This window comes from Branchiostoma belcheri, unplaced genomic scaffold (genome assembly GCF_001625305.1).
Source record: "Branchiostoma belcheri isolate BF01 breed outbred unplaced genomic scaffold, Haploidv18h27 scaffold10, whole genome shotgun sequence".
Taxonomy (NCBI): domain Eukaryota; kingdom Metazoa; phylum Chordata; class Leptocardii; order Amphioxiformes; family Branchiostomatidae; genus Branchiostoma; species Branchiostoma belcheri.
The window spans coordinates 965,345-986,656 of record NW_017802380.1 but is presented as its reverse complement, the minus strand read 5'-3'; the positions used below and the strand labels follow the sequence as shown (position 1 = coordinate 986,656).

At 40.8% G+C, this 21,312-nt stretch overlaps 3 protein-coding genes across 4 annotated transcripts; 2 read left to right on the top strand and 1 right to left on the bottom strand.

Annotated features, from left to right (window-relative positions):
• Positions 1-198: 198 nt before the first annotated feature.
• Positions 199-4,111, bottom strand: LOC109469686 (zinc finger and BTB domain-containing protein 44-like). Its single transcript, XM_019768249.1, has 5 exons — positions 4,036-4,111; positions 2,419-3,196; positions 1,614-2,033; positions 1,064-1,294; positions 199-472 (listed from the first exon to the last, which is right to left on the bottom strand). The coding sequence occupies exons 2-5, from the start codon at positions 3,172-3,174 to the stop codon at positions 284-286; spliced, it is 1,596 nt and encodes a 531-aa protein (XP_019623808.1). The 5' UTR covers positions 3,175-3,196; positions 4,036-4,111; the 3' UTR covers positions 199-283.
• A 244-nt stretch (positions 4,112-4,355) lies between these two features.
• LOC109469586 (mesoderm-specific transcript protein-like) lies at positions 4,356-10,930 on the top strand. Of its 2 annotated transcripts, none has more exons than XM_019768127.1 (12): positions 4,356-4,502; positions 4,910-5,074; positions 5,604-5,683; positions 6,234-6,311; positions 6,685-6,815; positions 7,229-7,305; positions 7,877-7,917; positions 8,166-8,230; positions 8,693-8,794; positions 9,144-9,220; positions 9,836-9,896; positions 10,251-10,930. In XM_019768127.1, exons 2-12 carry the CDS (start codon positions 4,912-4,914, stop codon positions 10,402-10,404), a joined length of 1,029 nt encoding a protein of 342 aa, XP_019623686.1. In that variant the 5' UTR covers positions 4,356-4,502; positions 4,910-4,911; the 3' UTR covers positions 10,405-10,930. The 2 variants fall into 2 exon arrangements, with proteins under 2 accessions (XP_019623686.1, XP_019623693.1); XM_019768134.1 differs by lacking the exon at positions 7,877-7,917 and adding an exon at positions 7,676-7,716.
• A 113-nt stretch (positions 10,931-11,043) lies between these two features.
• On the top strand, positions 11,044-17,899 carry LOC109468774 (mesoderm-specific transcript homolog protein-like). Its single transcript, XM_019767102.1, has 10 exons — positions 11,044-11,327; positions 11,648-11,727; positions 12,205-12,282; positions 12,809-13,016; positions 13,819-13,859; positions 14,093-14,157; positions 14,542-14,643; positions 15,189-15,265; positions 15,773-15,833; positions 17,746-17,899. Exons 1-10 carry the CDS (start codon positions 11,165-11,167, stop codon positions 17,897-17,899), a joined length of 1,029 nt encoding a protein of 342 aa, XP_019622661.1. The 5' UTR covers positions 11,044-11,164.
• Positions 17,900-21,312: the final 3,413 nt, after the last annotated feature.

The window sequence follows — 21,312 nt, the reverse complement described above, 5'->3', positions numbered from 1 at the left end:
TATATCTTGATGATACACTGTATTCTTATCTTGAACAATTGCATTGTAAAACAGATTTCACACTCAGTAATTTCTGCCTCCATTATATTGTACATCAACCTTGTACTGTTGCTAGTCAGCCTCAGGTATCTATTGTTTTAGTTACTATTGTGTTTTATATGTACATGTATTTGCAGTTATTTCTTGTATGTTTTTTTTTTAATGTCATGATATAGGCCATGTGCCTTAAGCAAACAATAAATAGAAGTATGTATGTGTATGTATGAATAAACTGTTGGCACATCTACGTAGCCCCTGGGTTCCCATCCATCCCTGGGCTGCCCTGGAAGTGTTTGAAGCCGTAGTGGGCCTTCAGGCTGTTACTCTGGGTGAAGCGGACCCCACAAACCTGACATTGATACGGCTTCTCGCCCGTGTGCACGCGGATGTGCCGCTTCAGGTTGGATCGCTGCGTGAAGCTCGCACTGCAGGTCTGGGGATAAAGATTTGATTTGATTGATTGATTGATTGATTATCAACAACCAACTTTACCGGTATTGCACAACAATTGTAACGAATACAAATTACAATGTATAGCAAGTTGGTAAACAGTAGTACTAAGATACGCCAAAAAACAGTTGCTCAAGCAACTGGATATGATTTTGGAAAATCATAATTATAACCAAAATCATATCCAGTTGCTTGAGTAACTGTTTTCTGGCATATCTTATTACCTGGATGTCTACTATATGTAAGTTACATAAATAATCTATCTACACTATTTACTCTATACACTATGAATAGTGATTAGCTTGCCAAATTGCACTAGCATATCCTACAGAAATCTACAACTACATGTAAATGTGACATTGTATAGTATTTTCATACAAAATGCCTTTGAAATGCTGATACATTATGATCTTTCTTTATATTAGCTTACTGTGGCACAAAGTCACTCAGCAAGGTACCAGAAGCATACAATGAGTGCATTTCAACTTATGAAAAGCCAAATTCCTATAGCATAGCTACCCCTGACAAGTGTTTTTACAGCAGCTATGTGAGTTTTTACAGTTGACAGTCTCACTTTGCACTTGAATGGCCTCTCCCCGCTGTGGCGTCTCCAGTGCGTCTCCAGGGTGGACCTGGTGGTGAAGAAGGCGTGGCACATCGGGCACTTGTAGGGCCGCTGGTGGTTCTTGGGCCCTCCGGGGGCGTGAAGCTTCTCGTGCTTCTGGAGCCTCTCCAAGTCGCGGAACGGCTTGCGGCAGATCCCGCACTCGTACCACATGTGCATGGGGTCATCCGGGTTCACAACCTTCAACAATAGAATTAAGTGGCTTTTCAATGAGGGGGTACCTGAACTTGCTACCTTTATTAACCAACCTTGGGGAAAGAGATGAAGACACTTGTCTAACGTCATTACCTATTCCTTTTTGTGTGCACTTTACGGTTTGATTTTGTTATCCCTGTACCCTTATTCATTCGTTCGTTCATTCATTCATTCATTCATTCATTCATTCATTCATTCATTCATTCATTCATTCATTCATTCATTCATTCATTCATTCATTCATCCATCCATCCATCCATCCATCCATCCATCCATTCATTCATTCATTCATTCATTCATTTACCTTCCATGTCATCACTGCGTCTGAGCCTGGGTCGTTGTTGTCGTCGTTGTTTCCACCAACATTGCTAGAGCGGTTTGGCGAAAGCCGCTCTCCGCCCCTCCCCGTGTGTGTTGTTGTTGTCTCCTCGACAGGAGTGGAGGTGTCCAGTTCCATCCCACCGCCGAGAATCAGACGGTTGGGCGTCCCTTGAGAAGCGAAGACGTTATGCACGATGGAACTGACAGCAGCCAGGTCCCCCGCGGGTCCAGTCTCTATAGCCGGGACGTTCAGCCCTGCTCTACGCATACTCGAACTGCTCTCAACACTAGAACTCATGTCGGGGTGGCTCTGTTGGATGCTGTGCTGCTGACTGTCGGTCGTTGCCTGCTGTACACAGGTCACGGAAACTGCTTCGTACACATCAGGGGGCTCAGTCTTCACCTGTAAAATCAATAAGGCTCATCATTTCTTATTCAATTCCTGCAAGTATACATGTAAGATTCTTAACTTAGACTGTCTTTTTTTCCACTCAGTGTTTGTAACTCAGACCTTTACTACATGTATGTAGTAACTGTTGTGCCTTATACTTTAAATATTTGTTATATATATTTTTTCATTATAGTTGATCAGACAGTAGTTGTATGTTCTTTACTACTTTACATTACGTTGCTTACTTTGAGACTGTCCATGTATCTGCATCGGTATATAGCCGGTATAACCGCCCTTTGGTGTAACAGACCAGCTTAATCCACATGAAATTATCCTTTTGGCATGATTTGGCAAGATTTATCACGTCAAAATAAATCAAATAGAATCAAAATCACACCTGAAAGTTGATGGCCTGTGATGTGCTTGGACTCTCCAGGCGATCTTGGTGACCCAACTCAGGGTTACTTCCCTGTGACGGAGTGTCCCTCCTCAGGGCCATGTCCAGACGACTGGCTGAGGTGTGTTCCACAGCAGGAGTGCTGCTCTGTGGGCTGGCATTCAGTATAGACAGTGGGCTACTGTGTACCACGGGTCTGGCATCACCGCTGGAAGTGCTGGAGGCACAAGCGGGGGGAGTTCTAGATCTCCTACTAGCTGCACTGGCTGTTGACGACAGCGTGTTCACTATAGTCTCTAAAGGAAGGTTAGTTCTCGAGGGAGATGCTTCGCTGGAGCCCTGCGGCGATTCCTTGGGTCTCATCTCAAACTTCGTCTTGACGAAGTCGGTGCAGATCCGGACCACCTCGTGCATGTGAACGTAGCTGGCAGCCGACAGAACATCCAGGACATTCGCAGCTGACAGCCGCAGGCTCGCCGTGTAGACAAAGTCTAGGACCTGCTCGAATCCCTCCGGGGTGACGTTGGGGAGGTTCACAGTCTTCAAGTGGCTTCCCAGCGGGAAAGACGGTACAGCACTGTTGAAATAGTCGCTAGAAGCGGCCAGGACGGCGCTGTGGGCTTTGAACTCCGTCCCCTGTACTTTGATGACGACGTCGCACATGAGGCCCTGTCTGCGTTGGTTGTCCAGACCTCGCACCAGAGCCTTGTACTGGTTGGGATAGTAGTGGATGAAGGTCTCGGACATGTTGCTCATCTTACTGTTCAGGTAGACATACCTGTGACAAAAAACATGCCTTCAACATCAAATGAAAGTTGTTTGCAAGCTTATACCTAAGTCTAACTTAGTACAACAACAGATATACAACAAGTATGTGGACGTGAAAAACACACAATGTGGTAGGGACATATAGGGAACACACATGTAACAGCGACAATTCAAGCACTAGTGCTGGCTCTATCTAGACAAGCATCTGATGAGTATCAACGCTAACAGTTTGCACTCTGTGGATATCGCAAACATCTGGGGGCTTAAGTTGCATAAATTTTGTACAGAAAATGTGCTAGGAAACAAACAAATCCAAGTAAAGGTTAATGTAAAAAAGCCCCTGTGAGGGTATAATTATAATACTAACTCCATGTTGGCCCAGAGTTTGAAGAAGTTTCTCAGATGAACAGGAATGAAATGGCTATTGTCCTCCTAACAAAGCGAGCAAAATCTACACTGGGAGTCCTTCGTGGTTCTGTATTCATCAACGTTACCATGGGGAGAGTCTACAGACGTTCTGGAACGTACTTATTATGACGTGGCCACTATAATTTGCTGTGGAACAATCCAGCTATTCTATTAAAGTTATTATACAGCATAGGCTTTAACCACGAATGCTTTGAACTAATGAATAAGCAATACTTTAACTTCTAATGATTTTTATAGTTATTAAGAGTCCACGAAATAGCCATACCTATCATTCTGCCCCCCACCCCCTTCCAAAAAATTCCGACAAATATTTTGCAATTTATGTCGTTTCCAAGTCCCTGGTTGCAAAGATACGGAGTCAACAGTAACAACAATGTCGACAGAACAAAGGGACGATGCTTCTACCCTTACAATACTTACCAACACTTAGAATTCCTTAGCAATGGAACTTGTCCATTGTCAAAGATCGGTCCTGCAACTTTTTGAGCTTCCGGGTTGCGAGACCCCACATATTGGGTGCGACCACTGTTTAAAGGGGGTTCTTGGATTATAGACAGTGACATGAGAAATGCATTTTGTCTTTCTTTCATTCGCACAAAATAAATATAGACATATCTTTGTGTGTCTACATTTATACGAAAATTTAATGACACAATAGTGTGAATTACAGCATATAACTTTTCTGTCAATGCAAGCGTTGCATCTATATCCAACCCGCACTGAATGGAACAGTCCACTAAACTTTGACCCAAGTGGCCATTTGAAACTGTGACACATGTGTGCAGTAGGGAAGGTGTTTATGGACTTATAACTTCTATGTACTAAGCTACAGAACACACAGTCGACGTTTTTCGTGTAAAACCAGCCACTGCTTATTGTCAGAAAAGGTAGGAATATTATGAATACTTTTCTAACTACCTGTTAACGTTGTTATATGCCAGAAAGAAATTTGCAGCCTTTGAAAAGTTACTGAATCAGACTTTGATCAGACTAAAAACTAGAAAGGTAACATTTACAAAGCAAATTCAGAATGTTAACTCTTACTCAAACACATTCATATACTACTGGAAGTGCTTGCCACGATATAACTTACATGTACATTATTATAGTACTAGTATTAGCGAGAAGAAGAAACTGAGCAAAAACAATAGGTTTTCCTTCTGCGAATGTAAACATAATATTTTGTAAACAGTTCCACAAATTTACAGTTTATGAGCTATTGAAAGCAAACTTTTGTGTTACAACATTTCTATAACTTGTGATGGTCGATATAACCTCTTCCTAACTTCCCCAGCCATGGCCCTTCGCGGGAAGACGAAGTTCCTGCTGAGTGTGTTCACAGCCATCATGGTGTGGGCCTACCTGAACTACCCCGTCCCTCCCTTCTCCTTCGAGCTCACGGAGTGGAGACGCACCGGCAGATTTTTCTCACATGGAGACTTCAAGATTTTCTACCAAGGTGAGAGCAAGTCATGAAGTTAGAACTTCCAAAGAAATTGTTGTCCCTCATTGACCGGTAGGTCATTGACCCCTGGGTGCGTGTCAGAAAGGTTTCAGAAAACGTTACATATTCTCCAAGCAGTTTGTATCTGTAACTGGTATCTTTTTATGCCAACATTGGGTTGTTGTAAAAAAAAGATACCAGTGGGAAAAAGAAAGCCTGATAAAAAGCCTAAACACACGCCAAAAATAAGCCAAAGCCCAACCTCTGCTCGTAGAGTAAAACACAGTATGTTTATCTTTGACTTGTTTGAGAGACCTTTAGTATAGTACACCGGTACCCCACCCCAGGTATGTAAAATTTAGATATGCAGGTACAGTGTACAAGTACAATGTTCTTGGGGATGTTGCTGCATAGATGTCTTAAATTTACATTTAGTGTGTAGCACAAAATATTACAAGTAGTTATCCATACAAAAAGCCAGAAGTTTGATACCCATCAACATGTATCTGATATGTATATGTAACATTACATATCCCTCCCTCAGATGTGAATGGAACAGGGAGACCACAGGACGTTCTTCTCTGTGTCCACGGCTTCCCTACTGCCAGCTACGACTTTGCCAAGGTAACATTACCAACAGTGGCTGTACATGTCCTTGGTGCTGATTGGCCAGTGGGACCAGTTTCAGAACCTGTTCTTGGAGTTGATTGGCCAATGAGTCTAGTTTCTGGACCTGTCCTTGGTGCTGATTGGCTTATCAGACTGATTTTGAACCTGTCCTTGGATTTGATTGGCAAATGAGACTAGTTGCTGGAGCTGTCCTTGGTGCTGATTGGACTTTCAGGCTGATTTTGAACCTGTCCTTGTTGTTTGGCAATGACACTTGTTCTATCCCTCTAAATCTTTTTGTATTGTTAGTCAAACTTCTTCCTGCACCAGATATAGGATATAACAGGGGCCTAGTTCACTGGTAGTTGTATGTGTTCAACTCTCATTTTTTTCCAAGCAAGAGTGCTAAGCAAAGAAAGCATGTACCATTTCTAAGTCTTTGGTATGACTTGGCTGGGGATTGAGCTAACCAGATACTGAATGCGAGTCTAACACTCTATAATCACTTGGCCATTGCCCCAGTTCTTGCAGGTTGTTCATGTCACCATTTGACTTCACCCCTCAGGTGTGGGAGGGGCTGAATGGGAGGTTTGGTCGTGTCATTGCGTCGGACATGCTCGGCCTTGGCTTTAGTGACAAACCGGTAAGTACAAACAAACAAACAAATTTACTTACTAGTACTTAGTAGTTTAGTCCAGTGTTGTTATCAGCCTGGGCTTCAGTGACAACCTGGTTAGTACAAATAAACCAAAAAACTTACTTACTTAACTGTTACTTAGCTAAGTCAAACTGATACTTAGCTAAGCTTTGAACTGTGTATCTTATACTGGGAGAATGCTTGCCTGCTATCCTGCCCTTCCTATACATACTACATACAAAAAGTTTACATAGTGTCTGTCATCTCTGTAATTTGAAGATAAGCTGTTCAGTGAGCAGAACTGCATGCTTTGAGATCATTTTCACTTTCTCACAACCTGTCAACTTAATAACTACTATGCTATGATTTGTAACCCCAGTATGGCCACAACTACACAGTGTCGGAGCAGGCCTCCATCACAGAGAAGTTACTGAAGAAGCTGGAAGTGGAAGAAGTGCACATCTTATCACATGACCTGGGGGACACTGTAGCACAGGAACTGCTCAGAAGGTAGAAGGCATTATTTTTTGATTCTGCCTACCTGCCTATATGCACAGGCCTGGTACTGGCCCCTTGCTCCCCTCTGTCAGGTTCCTCCAGCCAGCTCTATCAAGGGCAATAGCCTCTGCTTCCCTTAGGGTAAGCCCTGTGTCACTCTGAATCTGGTCTATCTTTTGCTTACTCAATTATAAAACTCTCTAGTACTGTTTAAAACTAAGGGTTTATTGCCCAACCTAATGTTTTCTTCCTGACAAGCCTTTTGGATTTAACATAATTTTGCTTTAAATATCAATCGCAACAGTGGGAGCAAGCAACAGCAAATTCACATGTCCCTGATAATCATTATGGTAATTTGAACTAGTTGGATTGTCCTAGAGTGTGCGTCTTTTATTGCTTTGTGATGCATTTTTTTGTCTCTGTAGGTTTCTTTATCGTCAGAAGTCCTCCAGTAAAGGTGCACGATACCTGAAGATCAAGAGTTTATGTCTTATGAATGGAGGTAAGTTGCTCACCTACCCTTATATGAAAATTTAACTACATCAAAAATGAATTTCCACCCTACACTTGCATAACAAGCTATGATGGTTGAAGCTTCTGCATGTATTTTATACCTTTTGCATTGTAATGCTGTTGAGCGGAATGTTCATTGCAACTTCTGTGTAAACTTGTCTTGAAAGTCAGTGGAAGATGGAATATTAGTCAACTTTAAAGCCCCAGAATGTATCTGCCACATACATTTGTACTTGAGACAACTTTATATAAAGTTTCAATGAAGTGGGAATGACGCATACATCAACTGAATCTCAGTAGTTGAACAAAACAACTTAAAAGAAGCAAGACATGATTAACAACATAGTTCTTAACTCCAGGTGTGTTTCCAGAGACGAACTTTCCTCGAATATCCCAACGTGTATGTACTAATACTACATGTATACATGTATATCTAACTTAGATAATGAACTCAACTGTCATACCCAGTAAGAGTAGGAGTGACCTGGTGAGCTTGGTTACGTGTGCTTGCAATACACTATTATTAGCTTTGAGTCGTGGCTTTCTTGCTGTTTTTGTAGGGGTATTTCCTGAGACCCACCATGCAACATTCATGCAGAAAGTATGTTTCTTTGAATTAAGGAACTTAAGGAACTAAGATTATATATTTTACATGTCCTTATTCTGTACCTTCTGTTATCAAATTTCCTGACATTACTGTATGAGCTTTTTATAAGTAAATGAACAGTCTCAGTCATAATGGATATTTTGTTAACATGTAGACTAATTTATTCATTATCGAAGATGATTATTGGAAAGTTATCAAACAATGTACTACATTTGAAAGTTAACGGTTTTACTGAATTTCAGATCATGCTGAATCCATGGCTTGCACCTTTAACAAGACTGAGCAACTACTATATCTTCAAAAATGGGTTGGTATTTTTAGAAATTGGATACAGATAAAAAATTATTCCATTACGAGAATACTTGCTTCTATTTCCGCTACAAAATTTGGCAAATGTGTTTCAGGATGAATATCGTTGTTAAGTTGGTACCATAAAAAAAATAATCTTGTTCACCTCATAACTTTCAAATGCTTAATATTATCGTCTTGTTTTCTTTTTTCTTTAATCTTCAGACACCTGGGTGGCCTAGTTCAATTTTGACAAATTGGTTTTCAATAGGGCCCAGTACAAAATGCAATAAAATCAAAGATACAGGTACAAACAAAGACAGATATAAACAAATCAGAATCTTTATCCATAACTCATGTCAATTTAACAGTCCAGGTCGGCTTTCCATTTTGGGGTCAGTTTACCTTGTGATTCTCAAATATTTGTAAGAATTGCACCATTTGCCAATGATAACCAAAGAAAATTTCTCTGTTTTGGCAGCTTTGGAAAGGTCTTTGGCCCCAACACTCAGCCCGCAGCGATGGACTTCGTTGATTTTTGGGTCCTCCTGCGGTGGAACGATGGATATCTTGTCATGCCTGGGTACGCAAGCACTTGAGTATGAATTCAGGATACAAAATTTAAATCTCCAGTGTAGTTGTAAAGGTACATGTAGAGATGCTGTCTTGACATAAGTATAAAGGAAAATACATTGCAAGATACAGAGTATATACAAATGTGCATTTGTCAACATGCATATACTACTCACACACAAACAATGCCTGTTCATCTTACCGTATTTATTTATTCTTTGCATGAAACCAGGGGCCCTTATTAAATCAACAAGAACAATATACAACATGTACATGGACAGAAAATTACAGATGAAGAAAAATGCCTTTTAATTTTCTCATTGCTGTTCAGACTATTTCAATGTTTTATTTAATGTTAGATTGCTCCAGTACATTGCTGAACGACATGAGAACAGGGATGTCTGGGTGGGGGCACTGCAGAAGTCTACTGTACCAGGTGGGAAAACTCAGTGATACATGGATCACAAGTTTCTGTCTTTGGTTCAGAGATATCAGATATCCATTTTTCCTAGAACTATGATACATGTAATTGCACATTGGGACTTGCTGCCACAAAGTACAGGGGCATCTTCAATAGATAGCTTTAAACATGGATTGCAGTGAGATGTACAATGTACAAAGGTTGGGTGTGACACATTGTTTAGCATGATATAACCAGTTACTACCGTGCCACTAGCTTACCTGCAAAGCTGGTGTGAAAGTGATCTCGAACCAGTTTAGCTTATTGAAGAGCTAATCTTCCACTGGTCGTGACAGAGAAGACAGACACTATGTACAGTATTTACAGGTTCATTGTACCGGGGAAATTCCCCTAGCTCTTTTCGACAACCACAATGAACAGTGGACCATGGCTTAACATCCCGTCCGAAGGACTGTGACCCTAAACAGTAGCATGCATGTCGGGTGAGCGACATCAGCCGGGATTCGAACTCCCAACCTCTTAGTCCTACTCCAAAGGGCAGTTATAATAGATGTACAGATACATACATGTATTTGTATTCTAGTCTTGTTATGCTCTGTATGACTTAATTGACTCCCATCTTGTCTACAGTACACATGATCTATGGTCCAGCTGACCCTGTCAATCCACCAGTCTTTGCAGACAGATACAGGTGAACTTTACACTGTACTGTTATCCATGATGTTGTTGTACATTTTTATAATGACTGTCACAATCTTAAGATATACATGCATATACAACCAATCACCTATATTTTCTGTGTTACTCAAGCCTAGGTGATTCTATGCTTCTTTTTTTGTATTATATTCAGTTACTAAGTCATTAATGGCAAAATGAAAAGGAAATGAACCATTTTTTATTTTCATTTTCAATTCTCATTTCTGAAATTGAAGGGGTAACCTATATGTAAGATTCAATCTTACAATGATAAAATTGCAGAAACCTTAGCATGTCCTTATCATTTTGTCCACACGTAACATTTTTTTCTGCCATTTCTTGCTTTTAGAGAGCTGCTTCCCAAAGCGACTATCACCGTACTAGACAAGCACATCGGCCACTACCCACACTGGGAAGACCCCATGGCGGTCCTCATGGCTTACTTTGGTTTTCTGGAGAAGGTTTCTCCCCTTACACAGCCTCAGGCTACAGGAGAAACGTAACAAGAAGAGGAAATCTAATGGCCTCTGCTGTGGAAATGTTTTCAGCACCAAGGACAGGGCAGCAGCTGATATACTGTTAATGAATACATTTACTTTCGCGGTGGGTTTAATCTTGCAGTAGGAGGGAAAATGAGGGTTTCATGTTCTTTGAAGTTTGCTGTTGAAACAATTCTGTTGCACTGTGAAACTATAAAACAGATATTCGTAGTGATGTGATTTCGTGGTAATAGGCCACTGCAACAAAAAGCGAAAATAAAACTTCAAAAATAAAACTACATGTAGAACAAACGTTTATCCAATTACTCTATCAACAATATTCCATGGAACAAATCATGATGACGTTGTACCAACTTGAAGGTTTTTGTTGGAGCCAAAAATTTTGGAATACATGTATGTAATAGCTAATGTTACAAATCTATATAAAGTTGTTGAAGGGCATTTGAATTGTATATAATTTGTATGGTGACTATTTCATATGGTTTTTATATTTTACTTAAATGAAATAAAGAAATTTATTGTGTTCCCTCAGGGGATGTATTGTTGACCTGTTTCTGTTCACCAATAGCACAGTGTAGCATGTACATGTATTATGTACAAAGGTCATTAACCTTTAGGTCATTGAACCTAGCTGCCAAAGGTCAAACAAACAAAGGGTGAAAGCAGAGAGTTGCTCACTTTGGAGCAGTGGTTGGTTAGCTGAAGTCTTGTACTAGGTTTCCTCTTTACTTCTCAGCTGCATTTGATATTTGGTGTTACAGTCATGGGATTCATAGGGAAGAGGGGTATTTTGATAAGTGTAGTTGTGGGGGTTCTTGTCTGGGCTTACCAGAACTCCCCTCCCCCACCACTCTCACCAAAGCTGAAAAAGTGGAAACAGTCTGGCATGTTCTTTTCATATGGAGAGTTCAAGGTATTCTACCACGGTGAGTAACATTTTACCAACTGTGATCCTGATTATCATATCTGAAAGGCTACTTAATTACAGGTTTGTAGTTTTGAAGTATCTAATTTTGTTCTTGAGATATGTGTGACCATAAGGTCATTCTGCCATGGTATATGACCATAAAGGCATTGACCCCATGCATTGGAGCACTTTTTTGATATTGAAGTTCCACATTTAGTCCTCTTAATATATTGACTCATGCAAGTAATTGCAGATTATGTATGTTGATTTGTCTTTAAAATGTATGCATCATTATTTTGTAAGAAAATCATCAAAGTTATGGTTTATTTTGTGCTACAGATGAGGCTGGACAGGGAGGATCTGGTGAAGTTGTTCTCTGCATCCATGGGTTTCCTTCTTCCAGCCATGACTGGGAAAAGGTGTGTTAATTATGGACAGATATTCTTACCAACTGCATAGTATTACATACATTGTACATGACCATGGTTAGCTTTGAAATTATACAGTATCTGTATTCAGTATAGCCAGTAAAACCGGCCGTATATCCGCAATACACCAGCTTCGCAGGCACGCGATGCGGCATCAGCTAGCTATATTACACCAAACGACCTCTTACACCTAATCTTTGCACATCTAAGTGCAGGAGTTGTTTGCTATGCTGCTGGACTATAATCAAAGCTTTCTAGTGATGATGCCCCAACTGTGTTCGGTGAAGAGGGGAGCATCAGAGAGCCTTGATCAATGTAAGGTTATGTAATGTTACTACACCACTTGTCCTATGGAAAAGTCTTTTTCAGAAGCATGGACAATTGAAATGGCAGTAACTGTTGAAATATCAATAATTAAAGCATCAGCAGTTCAAATTTAAAAGACACTTCTTTCTGTTTTTGCTACAGGTGTGGGGAGGACTGCAGGGAAGATTTGGCCGCATCATCGCCTCAGATTTACTGGGCTTTGGATTCAGTGACAAACCAGTAAGTACAAAACACTTAATCTACAAAACATGGACAAGACTCACTCTACAAACTATTGTCTCACAAAAGACACCACATCATATTTTGTCTGAGCCAGACCTCTTCCCTCATGACTTCAATAAAAAGTGGGTAGCTGGCTAATTTGAATTTTCATGAATAAGTAAAGGCTCAAAGTAACTAACAAACAAACAATCCATGTTACCAAAATAGAGGCTGATTTGGTATTTTTGACTCCAGTAGACTGAGTCACTCTCTCACTCACTATCTGGTTTAGCATATGTTGTTCCCCGACCTCCAAGGGTTGGACGTGCTTGCACAGCAATACTGTGGCTTAATTGCTTGATGGCAGCGTTTCACTTGCCTCTATCCTTTGGTTTAACATACCGGGTATGTAGGTTCAGGTTTAGGAAGTCCTCCCTTACATTTTCCATTCCTTTCTAGGCCATTTGTCACTGCCCATTTTTGGAGGTGGCCATACCATCTTAGCCGGTTAGATCTAACTAATATGGTATACTTCATATTCCAGTTAGACCACAACTACAGCATCTTTGAGCAGGCCTCCATCCTGGAGAGGTTACTTGAGACGTTGGAAGTTAAGGAGGTGCACGTCTTGTCACACGACTACGGAGACACCGTAGCCCTGGAGCTCCTCAGGAGGTTTCTTGACCGCCAAAAGTCGCCTGAGAAAGACGCCGCTCACCTGCAGATCAGGAGCGTCTGTCTGATGAATGGAGGTGAGAACTGCCAGCTGTCTGGCCCCCATAGCATGACCAAAACTGGGGGTCTTCAGGGTCTTCAGCAGCCTTTATGTGCTATTTTCTGATTGCATATAGACAACATAGCCGGCCTGGTTGAATTACCCCCGTTTTTTGAGCCAATCAGAAAACAGCCGAAGACCACCAAACCCCCAGTTCTATAAGCCTTCTACAGAGTCTAACCAGCTGTGGTAGGAAGTTATTCATTTAAAATGTGATTTGGAAAAACATAACTATATTATAGTTCTGCTAGGTCACAAATATCTGCCACCCAGAAAATATGCATCCAAAAAGACCTCCAACTCAACATACCCTGTAAAATGCACTCCAGGACCTGCATAATTAACCTATCTGGGAGGGTGCTGGACTAGAGATTTCTCAGACACACTGTTTATCAAAGTAGTGGATATGTATTGTATGTAACCCAGTGGATATATGACAGAAGAAGAAGAACTTTATTGCGCAACAGATGTAGCAGGTACAACGTATGGCAAAATGATACATACATAGTTTGTGGTGTTAAAATACACATATGGTGGTGTTGAGAATATCTAACAGTTCTACTAACTGTAATAGGAATCTGGTCTGCTTCATGAAGGTTAGTTGATTTCTGGTAGCCATGCAAAACTGATACTTGGGGTTTGTTTTTTTGCTCACATTTTTATGTACAGATTATGTATTTAAACATGTGACATGCAGATAGACATATCCACATTATAATTCATTCAGAGACCAGGAGACAAGATTGGATTGAGATTTTTAAATTAATGTTTTGTTTCAGGTTTTCTTCCTGAGACCATCACCTTTCAGTGGGGCCAATATGTATGTATTTTGTAATCCTTATTTCTACTCAGCATTCAATTTGATCTGTTAGCTCTATTGTGTTTTTTATTGGGTCTTAGAAAGAACAAAGCAAAGCATCATTTTGAAGGGGTCTAACATAATAACAACAACACATTTTATCTAGCTACTTGTGCATAGAAATTTTCAATCTATTCTTTGTGTATTTTGATTCTGCAGAATTACTTATTTTGGGGAAATGCATTCAATTTCAGCTTCTCACAACTTCACTGGGACCCTACTTATCCAGATTGGGCAACTTCTACACTTTTAGAGGAGGGTTAGTACAGTAGCTCATACATTGTGGCTCAGCAAATGATATAGACAAAGTCTCACAAATAACTGTAAAACACAAAAATGATTGTTGTCATTGTAAAAGGCAATGCGGTCATGTGATGGTCATATATAACTTTTAATGAGTACAAAAAAGGTATACTAAATATATCAAAGAAATTTAGACCTCATAACCAGTAGTATAACTTATACATTCATTCATCCATGTGAATGTATGGTAGCTCATTTGTGACATTTGTATCCACTTGTATGAATGTAAGTCCAATTATATCCATTTGTTTGTCTGTAGGTATAGTTTTAGAAGGCCTTTTGAAAGTTGATGTGGATCTTTTTTTTGTACTGTCAATGAAGAGATTTTTGTTACTGTTAGTGTCGGCAAGGTGTACGGTCCCAACACCAAACCTTCTCCTGATGAGGTCAACGATCTCTGGGCACTGATGAGATGGAATGATGGCAACCTGGCACTAGGAAGGTCTGTTTGTTTGTTTGTTTGTTTGTTGGAGCCTTTGTTTATAAGGTAATTATAAGATAAGGTCCACTTTCCACTAGACAGCAACTGCTAAGTGACCATTGAGCAAATAAAATTGGAGTTGCATGACACACCCTTCAATACTTTACTAAGTACTGTACACATATTGTCTCTTTTATTATGTTTACCGAAGGAAAACATATTGTTTTTGCTCCATTTCTTCTTCTCCAAACACTAACCTCTGACCTGGCCAATGGCCTCTTTTGTTTACGTCTGTCACCATAGTAACTGGTGTCGGGTTACAGAATGTGACACACACACACACACACACATACACACACACACACACACACACACACAATGTGGCAATTTCATTGTAGGCATTTAGACTCCTGTCACCATATACATGTATGTGAATCACAGTGAATGTGTTTGAGTAAGAATTAACAGAGCAGACCATATCCGAAGGTAAACATTATGCATTTGCTTTGCAAATGTTACTTTTCTAGTTGATACTTATACTTGTATTTTGTATGGCTCCTCTGTAGGATCAGCCAGTACCAGAATGAGAGAGTTGCACATAGAGAGAGGTGGGTGGAGGCAGTGCAACAGTCCACAATACCAGGTCAGTACAGCATACTTACATGTGAACCCATGCTGCATACATGTAGAATACATGAAATGTAGCATTAATCCCTTCAATGTAGAAAACAATGAGCCATTACTTTGGTTAACTTTAGCCTGGGTGCCATCTGGATTTTCGCTCCGCAACGCTCGAAAAAATCTTTTTTTGAGCGTTGCGGAGCGAAAATCCGGATGGTACCCAGGCTAGGTTAACTTAACCTTCTCCCTGCTACCTAACCCCCTACCCAATACAGATTTGGCACCAAACAGCTACCTTAGCAGCCTGCGTTACACGAGAAATATCCCTAAATCGTATACGTACATGTACATAATTATACAGGGTGCTATATAGATGGTACAGTATGTACAACCCATGTATATATGGTCCAAGGACAAGGTTTAACCTTCTCCCTGCTACCTAACCCTCTACCCAATACAAATTTGGTGCCCAACAGCTACATTTGTACCTTAGCAGGCTGAAGGTTAACAATACTTTATTTCTTTCCAGTGCACCTGATCTATGGTCCAGCTGACCCCGTCAACACTCCTGTCCTTCTGGACAGATACAGGTCAGTACCCAGACCTATGTCTGCAGAAAACTCATACATGTATGATGATGATGACTGGTTTATTTACATAAACACATAAACAAACAGGTTAAAAGTCTGTGGCAGCCAAAATGGCTAAATTGACGACTTCTTACAATCTAAAATCAATGCAGCCTTACAAATACGATTTCAACAGTACTATAAAAAGCAGTCGGCCCGTACAACATCCGGTAATCCCGTATCTTCCTAGCCTGGGTGCCATCCTCCATAGTTTCCGCCAGCTCCCTAATGTCGCTAGTCAGCAACATTAGGGAGCCGGCGGAAACTACAGAGGATGGCACCCAGGCTTAGCCTAGTATCTTCCAAATGTTCTGCCAAATAGTTACCCTGGGTGCCAGGCTCAGGCTCAACTCCCCTGCTGTAGTGGCAATTTAGATAGATGGACGTAGTGTTCTTGGCTACTGAAGGAAACTAGCTAATGACCCAATACTAGTACTGGCACCAAGATTGTCAAATAGTAGCTAAATGTATTGAAAAGAATGCAGTCTTTATCTGTTAGGCGTCTATGTTAAACATTGACTTGCAACAGGTGAAAAGTATTTTATAAAAGCTGTATTTTTCATTTTTTTTTTTTACACATATCTGTACCTGCTGTAGAACAGGCCAGGTTGGTCTAGCTTATTACACAAAGCAACTCTCAATTTTGTCTTCAATTTATTTGCATATCAATCAATAGTTTGTGCTTATAAACCTGCATTTCCCCTCTGGTCTCTCAGTCACTGACGAAAGCTAGTGGATACTAGCTGAAACATCTGACCATTTCCAAAATCATATCCAGTTGCTTGAGTAACTGCTTTTTGTTGTAAAGAAAATCTCACATTGCAACAGGTTGATCATGAATCGAGGTCATCTGGATCCATGTTGGGTTGTGCACTGGCTTCATGTTATAAAACCATCTGTGATATAACCTCTTTAGTAACTACTTGCAGGAAGTCGTGAATACTATTCCTGGTTGAAATCAGATTAATACTATTATAATATGGTAACTATATCTGTACCCCATTACTTTTTGCTATTTATATCACAATGATCATGGTTATGGTGCTCATGAATATATATGCATGTTAAGGCTTGGACTTCATTTCTTTGCTTTTTGGCAAACACTTGGTCCATAGCAACATAAACACAGACTTACGACAAAAATAGATCACTTGCAATAACGCCGTGCCGTCAGAACTATCCTTGGCAAAAACTACACTAACTATGCTGACGCCTGTCTCCTACTTGGCCTCGAGACTTTGGAGCGACGACGAGACCACCTCTGCTTGACTTTTGCCAGAAAACTCTTACAATCTCCCGACTACCGGCATTGGTTCCCTCCCCGCCGTGGGGACATCAGTGGACGTACAACACGGTCCAGTAACCAGATTGACTGTTTTAGAACAAGAACCGAACGCTTTAGAAACAGCGCACTACCATACATGGTTAAGTTACTGAATAACTCTGAAACGGCAATGTAAGAGTAATCTGTTGCTAATGTTGTACAACAGCCTCTCACCGAACCTTTTTTACTGTGTAACGTTTTAAACATGTATATCGATTATCAATCCATTTTCTATAGTAGAGGAATATTTTACGATTTATAAATTTTAACAATATTTAATAATATGTAATAATGTTTTGATAATAATACCCATATTTTAATGATATTTTGTGACCTCAGAGCAATTCAGGCAGCCAGTATGGCTGCCTGCGAGTCTGTTGTCAGTGTGGTGGTAATTGAAATGGTGTATGTCTGGAGTTTGCAATTTTGAAATAAACCATTCTACTACTACTAACCACGAAATGAACAATTGCAGCCTAATTACTATGTTAGAAATAGGTCAGTCTTATAAATAAATCTCAGTAAATGTCATTTTCCGTCTATTTCTAGAGAGCTGTTTCCCCGGGCAACAGACACTGTTCTCAGCAGCGGCATCGGACACTATCCACACGTGGAGGATCCCCAGTCTGTTCTCACAGCCTTTTTCAACTTTCTTGATCATGTCGCCAGCACAAAGCAGTCTTCAACTGCAGGGAAAACGTAGCTGTAACACAAACTCAAATCCAAACTTTGGTAAAATCAACATGGCATCCGTGTACAAAGGTTGTTCAAAAAGTTCTCGGCCTCACCTGGAAAAAAGAGGTGGTATAACTGTAACATTATACTATGACATGTTACGCCACATTCACGGAAATGCAAATTTTGATATTCATTGATTAGCATGTGGCGCCCTATTATTTACATTATGATTAAAATTTGTAAGATTTAGATTTAGATTTGTAAGACAGGGTATACAGTATGGGCAATTAATCGAGATTTTGTAAGTCTTTCATGGCTCTCATAGCAAATGTCTGACAGTTCAGCTGTGTGGAAAGATGTAAGTATTCAGGTTTCCTGTGCCTAAGGTTAGTACCACGCACTACTACAACATTAACACCCACTACCTATGTCACATCCGCACAGACCTTTACACAAACCATTGATCCTGGCAATAATTCCTGCGGCTGGTCTGATTTCATTTTGGCCATACACGCAAAACTTCAGTGTCTTTGTGGCTACATTTCATTAAAGAACGGCAATTCTTTTGAGGCAGTACTATGCGTAGGACACACCTCTTGTTACGCCAACGCCAACAGGAAGTGAGATTTTCTTTTACCGGAAACTTGATTTGCACGCTGCCATAAAACATTATACAATCTACAGATCTTCTGAAAGTAGTCTCATCAGGTTGGTAGGACATAGGAAATTGGGAATTTCCTTCTTACACAACCAGTAATACATTTGTATCTCTTACTTTGCTTACGTTTTGATGTCTATCAGACACCTTCCACCTTCCCATACTATAGAATGATGACAAAAGGATAAAAGTAACAGTAGTAGTGTGGGGTCGTGTGGCGTAAACCAGAGGCCCCGGGTTCGAGTCCTGACATGCCACCGATCTTGTGCCCTTGGGAAAGGCACTTTACACAACTTTCCTCACTTTGCTCAGGTGTAAATGAGTATTGTACTGTCACTGTGTTGGTGGCGGCATTAATATAAGTTGAAAAAACTTGAGTGTGCCGTCACCACGTCTTGTAATTGCATGTTTCGGAATATAATAAAAAAAAAAGTAGTCTTTCCACAGGGATAAGTGTTACACAATGTTCTTGCAATTGATAATGATAATGGGGTGGCCGGATAGCATCCATGTGATTAAGTCAATGTGATCTTAAGTACAAGCTGGACAGTACTCGACTTGGAGCGTTGATTCACTCACACGGGCATGGACCCCCACTCATATCGATAGATATTTGAAGAGTCTTCTCTAGCTAACCCTTCAAATGCCGGACCTTCGCTTTCCGTCCCTTCCCAAAGGACGTCCTTAGTGGACTTTATAGGTACTCTGTAGTGGACTCTGTAGTGGAGTGGAGCGAGGAAAGTCGTGTTAAATGCCTCCACCCATGGCCAATAGCCTCTTGGAGTTTTTATGTGTAGTGAGGACACACAATGTGTAGAAGACATAGACTCGATTCGTAAAAGCTTTACGCCATAGTTACTGTCCATGGTGCTGAACACCGTACAGTTAAACACTCCCGTAATTGCCGCTTTGGATGTATCGTCAGAAAAGGCTTTCTGCCTTCTGAGAATAATCAGTCTGTAAAGTAACGTGTATTTTAATCAACATGTGACACAATTTGTACAATGTTTTGTTAAAGTTGTGAAATTCAGCCCCAGGGATGCAAACATGCTTGTATCCCTGTTTTGTGAAATAAACCAGTCTACTACTACTACAACTACTACTACTACTATCTACTATCTACTACTACTACTACTACTACTACTACTACTACTACTACTACTACTACTACTACTACTACTACTACTTGTGGGATCTTGTGATGAGCAAGCAAAACGAGAGAATTGGCTGTAACAACGTAGGATGGCACGTAGGCTAGCTAGGCTACCATAGAAGAGCGCTCAAAGTGCCTTTGTGAGCAACAATCGTGGATAATTAGACAATGACGTAAGCAGCGGGTGGCCTACGAGAAAGTGTGAACAATCGGAACTATGCGTTGGTGAAGGTCAGACATCCAGGTAATAAGATACGCCAAAAAACGCCTTTTTGACAAGTTTACAGCGTCACTGACGAAAGGTAGCGGATGCTACCTGAAAAACCGTTTCCAAAACTATATCTAGTTGCTTGAGTACATTTTTTGGCGAATCGGAACTATACGATAGTATACAACCAGAAAAAAACCTTAAGACATTCTAAGCCCAGAAGTAAGCCCAAAACGTAGAGCCTTGCTAAGAAGGTTACAGTTGTCTCTCGCCATCTCCACATCTTGAGTAAATAGTCGCTCGATGTTCTGGACTCCTTCTCTTCATTTTTTGTGGTTAGATAACGTAATGTAGTATACCATGGACACGCGTCTCAGTCCCGTGGCTACCGTTTAATCGGGTTACATTACTTCTGTGATGTGACAAACCATCCGTCGATCCGGCCTCTTTGTCGCCTGAGTGTCAGCCTTGTTAGCTTTCGTCCGCTCCCCAATATCCGCTTGTTGGCGGGGAGCGGATCACTCAGGCTAGCCTCTTTGCGTCACGACAGCAATTATTTATAATGAGCGGCAGAGATCTCAAATTCAATTGTCGTGGCGCTGGGCGTTCGCGCGTGCATCGTGAATTACATTTGTATTTTGTTAGATGTACAAAGTCCATTTGCTGGAGGCGGCAGGAAGAGCCAACTGTTGTATAGGGCAAGGACGTTTGGTTGCTGTTTCTTCTGAGTGAACTGACATTTGGGGGATAACTTTATAAACTAAAAAAACTCGTATTTTCCAAGAACTAGTGTAGAGGGGAACTCGTTGCCACCAAGCACAGTTCTCATTTTACCCGGTTCCTTGCAAAAACACATTGCGAGGCTTAAAAAGCCGAATCTGTGGGGTCTAAAGAGGTTACCTCTACCTACTAGCCAGCTGTGCTTGCATGTACGTACTTGGAAAAAAAGGTCCGCCGATTGAGGTCTGAAACAAAATGCAGTTAGCAACCTCGTCACTGGTGACGTCACAGGTGATGAGCTTCTTTGGTAGCGACAGGCGTAAATTGTATTCCATTCATCTTTTTATTTATAAATATGATGTTTGTGTAGAAAAGCCACTTCAGGATAAGACAACAGTCTGTGGTGATTACGTGAACGATACGGGTACGTCGGTGAAAGTTAGACATCCAGGCAATGAGATACGCAAAAAAAAAACGGTTATACTCAAGCAACTGGATATGATATTGGAAACGGTCAGACGTTTCAGGTAGCATCCACTACCTTTCGTCAGTGACGCTAAGATCTTGTGCAGAAAGGCAGATTTAAAGCAATGCGAAAGGTAATGGATGCTAACCTGACTTCTGTGACCGCACCCTAACTGTTTCTTGGTGGACTTTTCAGTCGGTTCAATGACCTAGGAATATTTGTGCTAGATTTCT

Bases quoted from the DNA above. Each gene is read 5' to 3' on its own strand.
- LOC109469686 (XM_019768249.1), bottom strand. From the start codon at position 3,174: ATGAGCAACATGTCCGAGACCTTCATCCACTACTATCCCAACCAGTAC. The intron at 1,295-1,613 runs GTAAATGAATGA...CTATTGTTGAAG, and splicing joins ACGCAGTGATGACATGGAAG to GTTGTGAACCCGGATGACCC. The intron at 473-1,063 runs GTGAGACTGTCA...CTTTATCCCCAG, and splicing joins AGAGGCCATTCAAGTGCAAA to ACCTGCAGTGCGAGCTTCAC.
- LOC109469586 (XM_019768127.1), top strand. From the start codon at position 4,912: ATGGCCCTTCGCGGGAAGACGAAGTTCCTGCTGAGTGTGTTCACAGCC. The intron at 5,684-6,233 runs GTAACATTACCA...TTCACCCCTCAG, and splicing joins CCAGCTACGACTTTGCCAAG to GTGTGGGAGGGGCTGAATGG. The intron at 8,795-9,143 runs GTACGCAAGCAC...ATTTAATGTTAG, and splicing joins GGATATCTTGTCATGCCTGG to ATTGCTCCAGTACATTGCTG.
- LOC109468774 (XM_019767102.1), top strand. From the start codon at position 11,165: ATGGGATTCATAGGGAAGAGGGGTATTTTGATAAGTGTAGTTGTGGGG. The intron at 11,328-11,647 runs GTGAGTAACATT...TTTGTGCTACAG, and splicing joins GTTCAAGGTATTCTACCACG to ATGAGGCTGGACAGGGAGGA. The intron at 15,834-17,745 runs GTCAGTACCCAG...GTCTATTTCTAG, and splicing joins GTCCTTCTGGACAGATACAG to AGAGCTGTTTCCCCGGGCAA.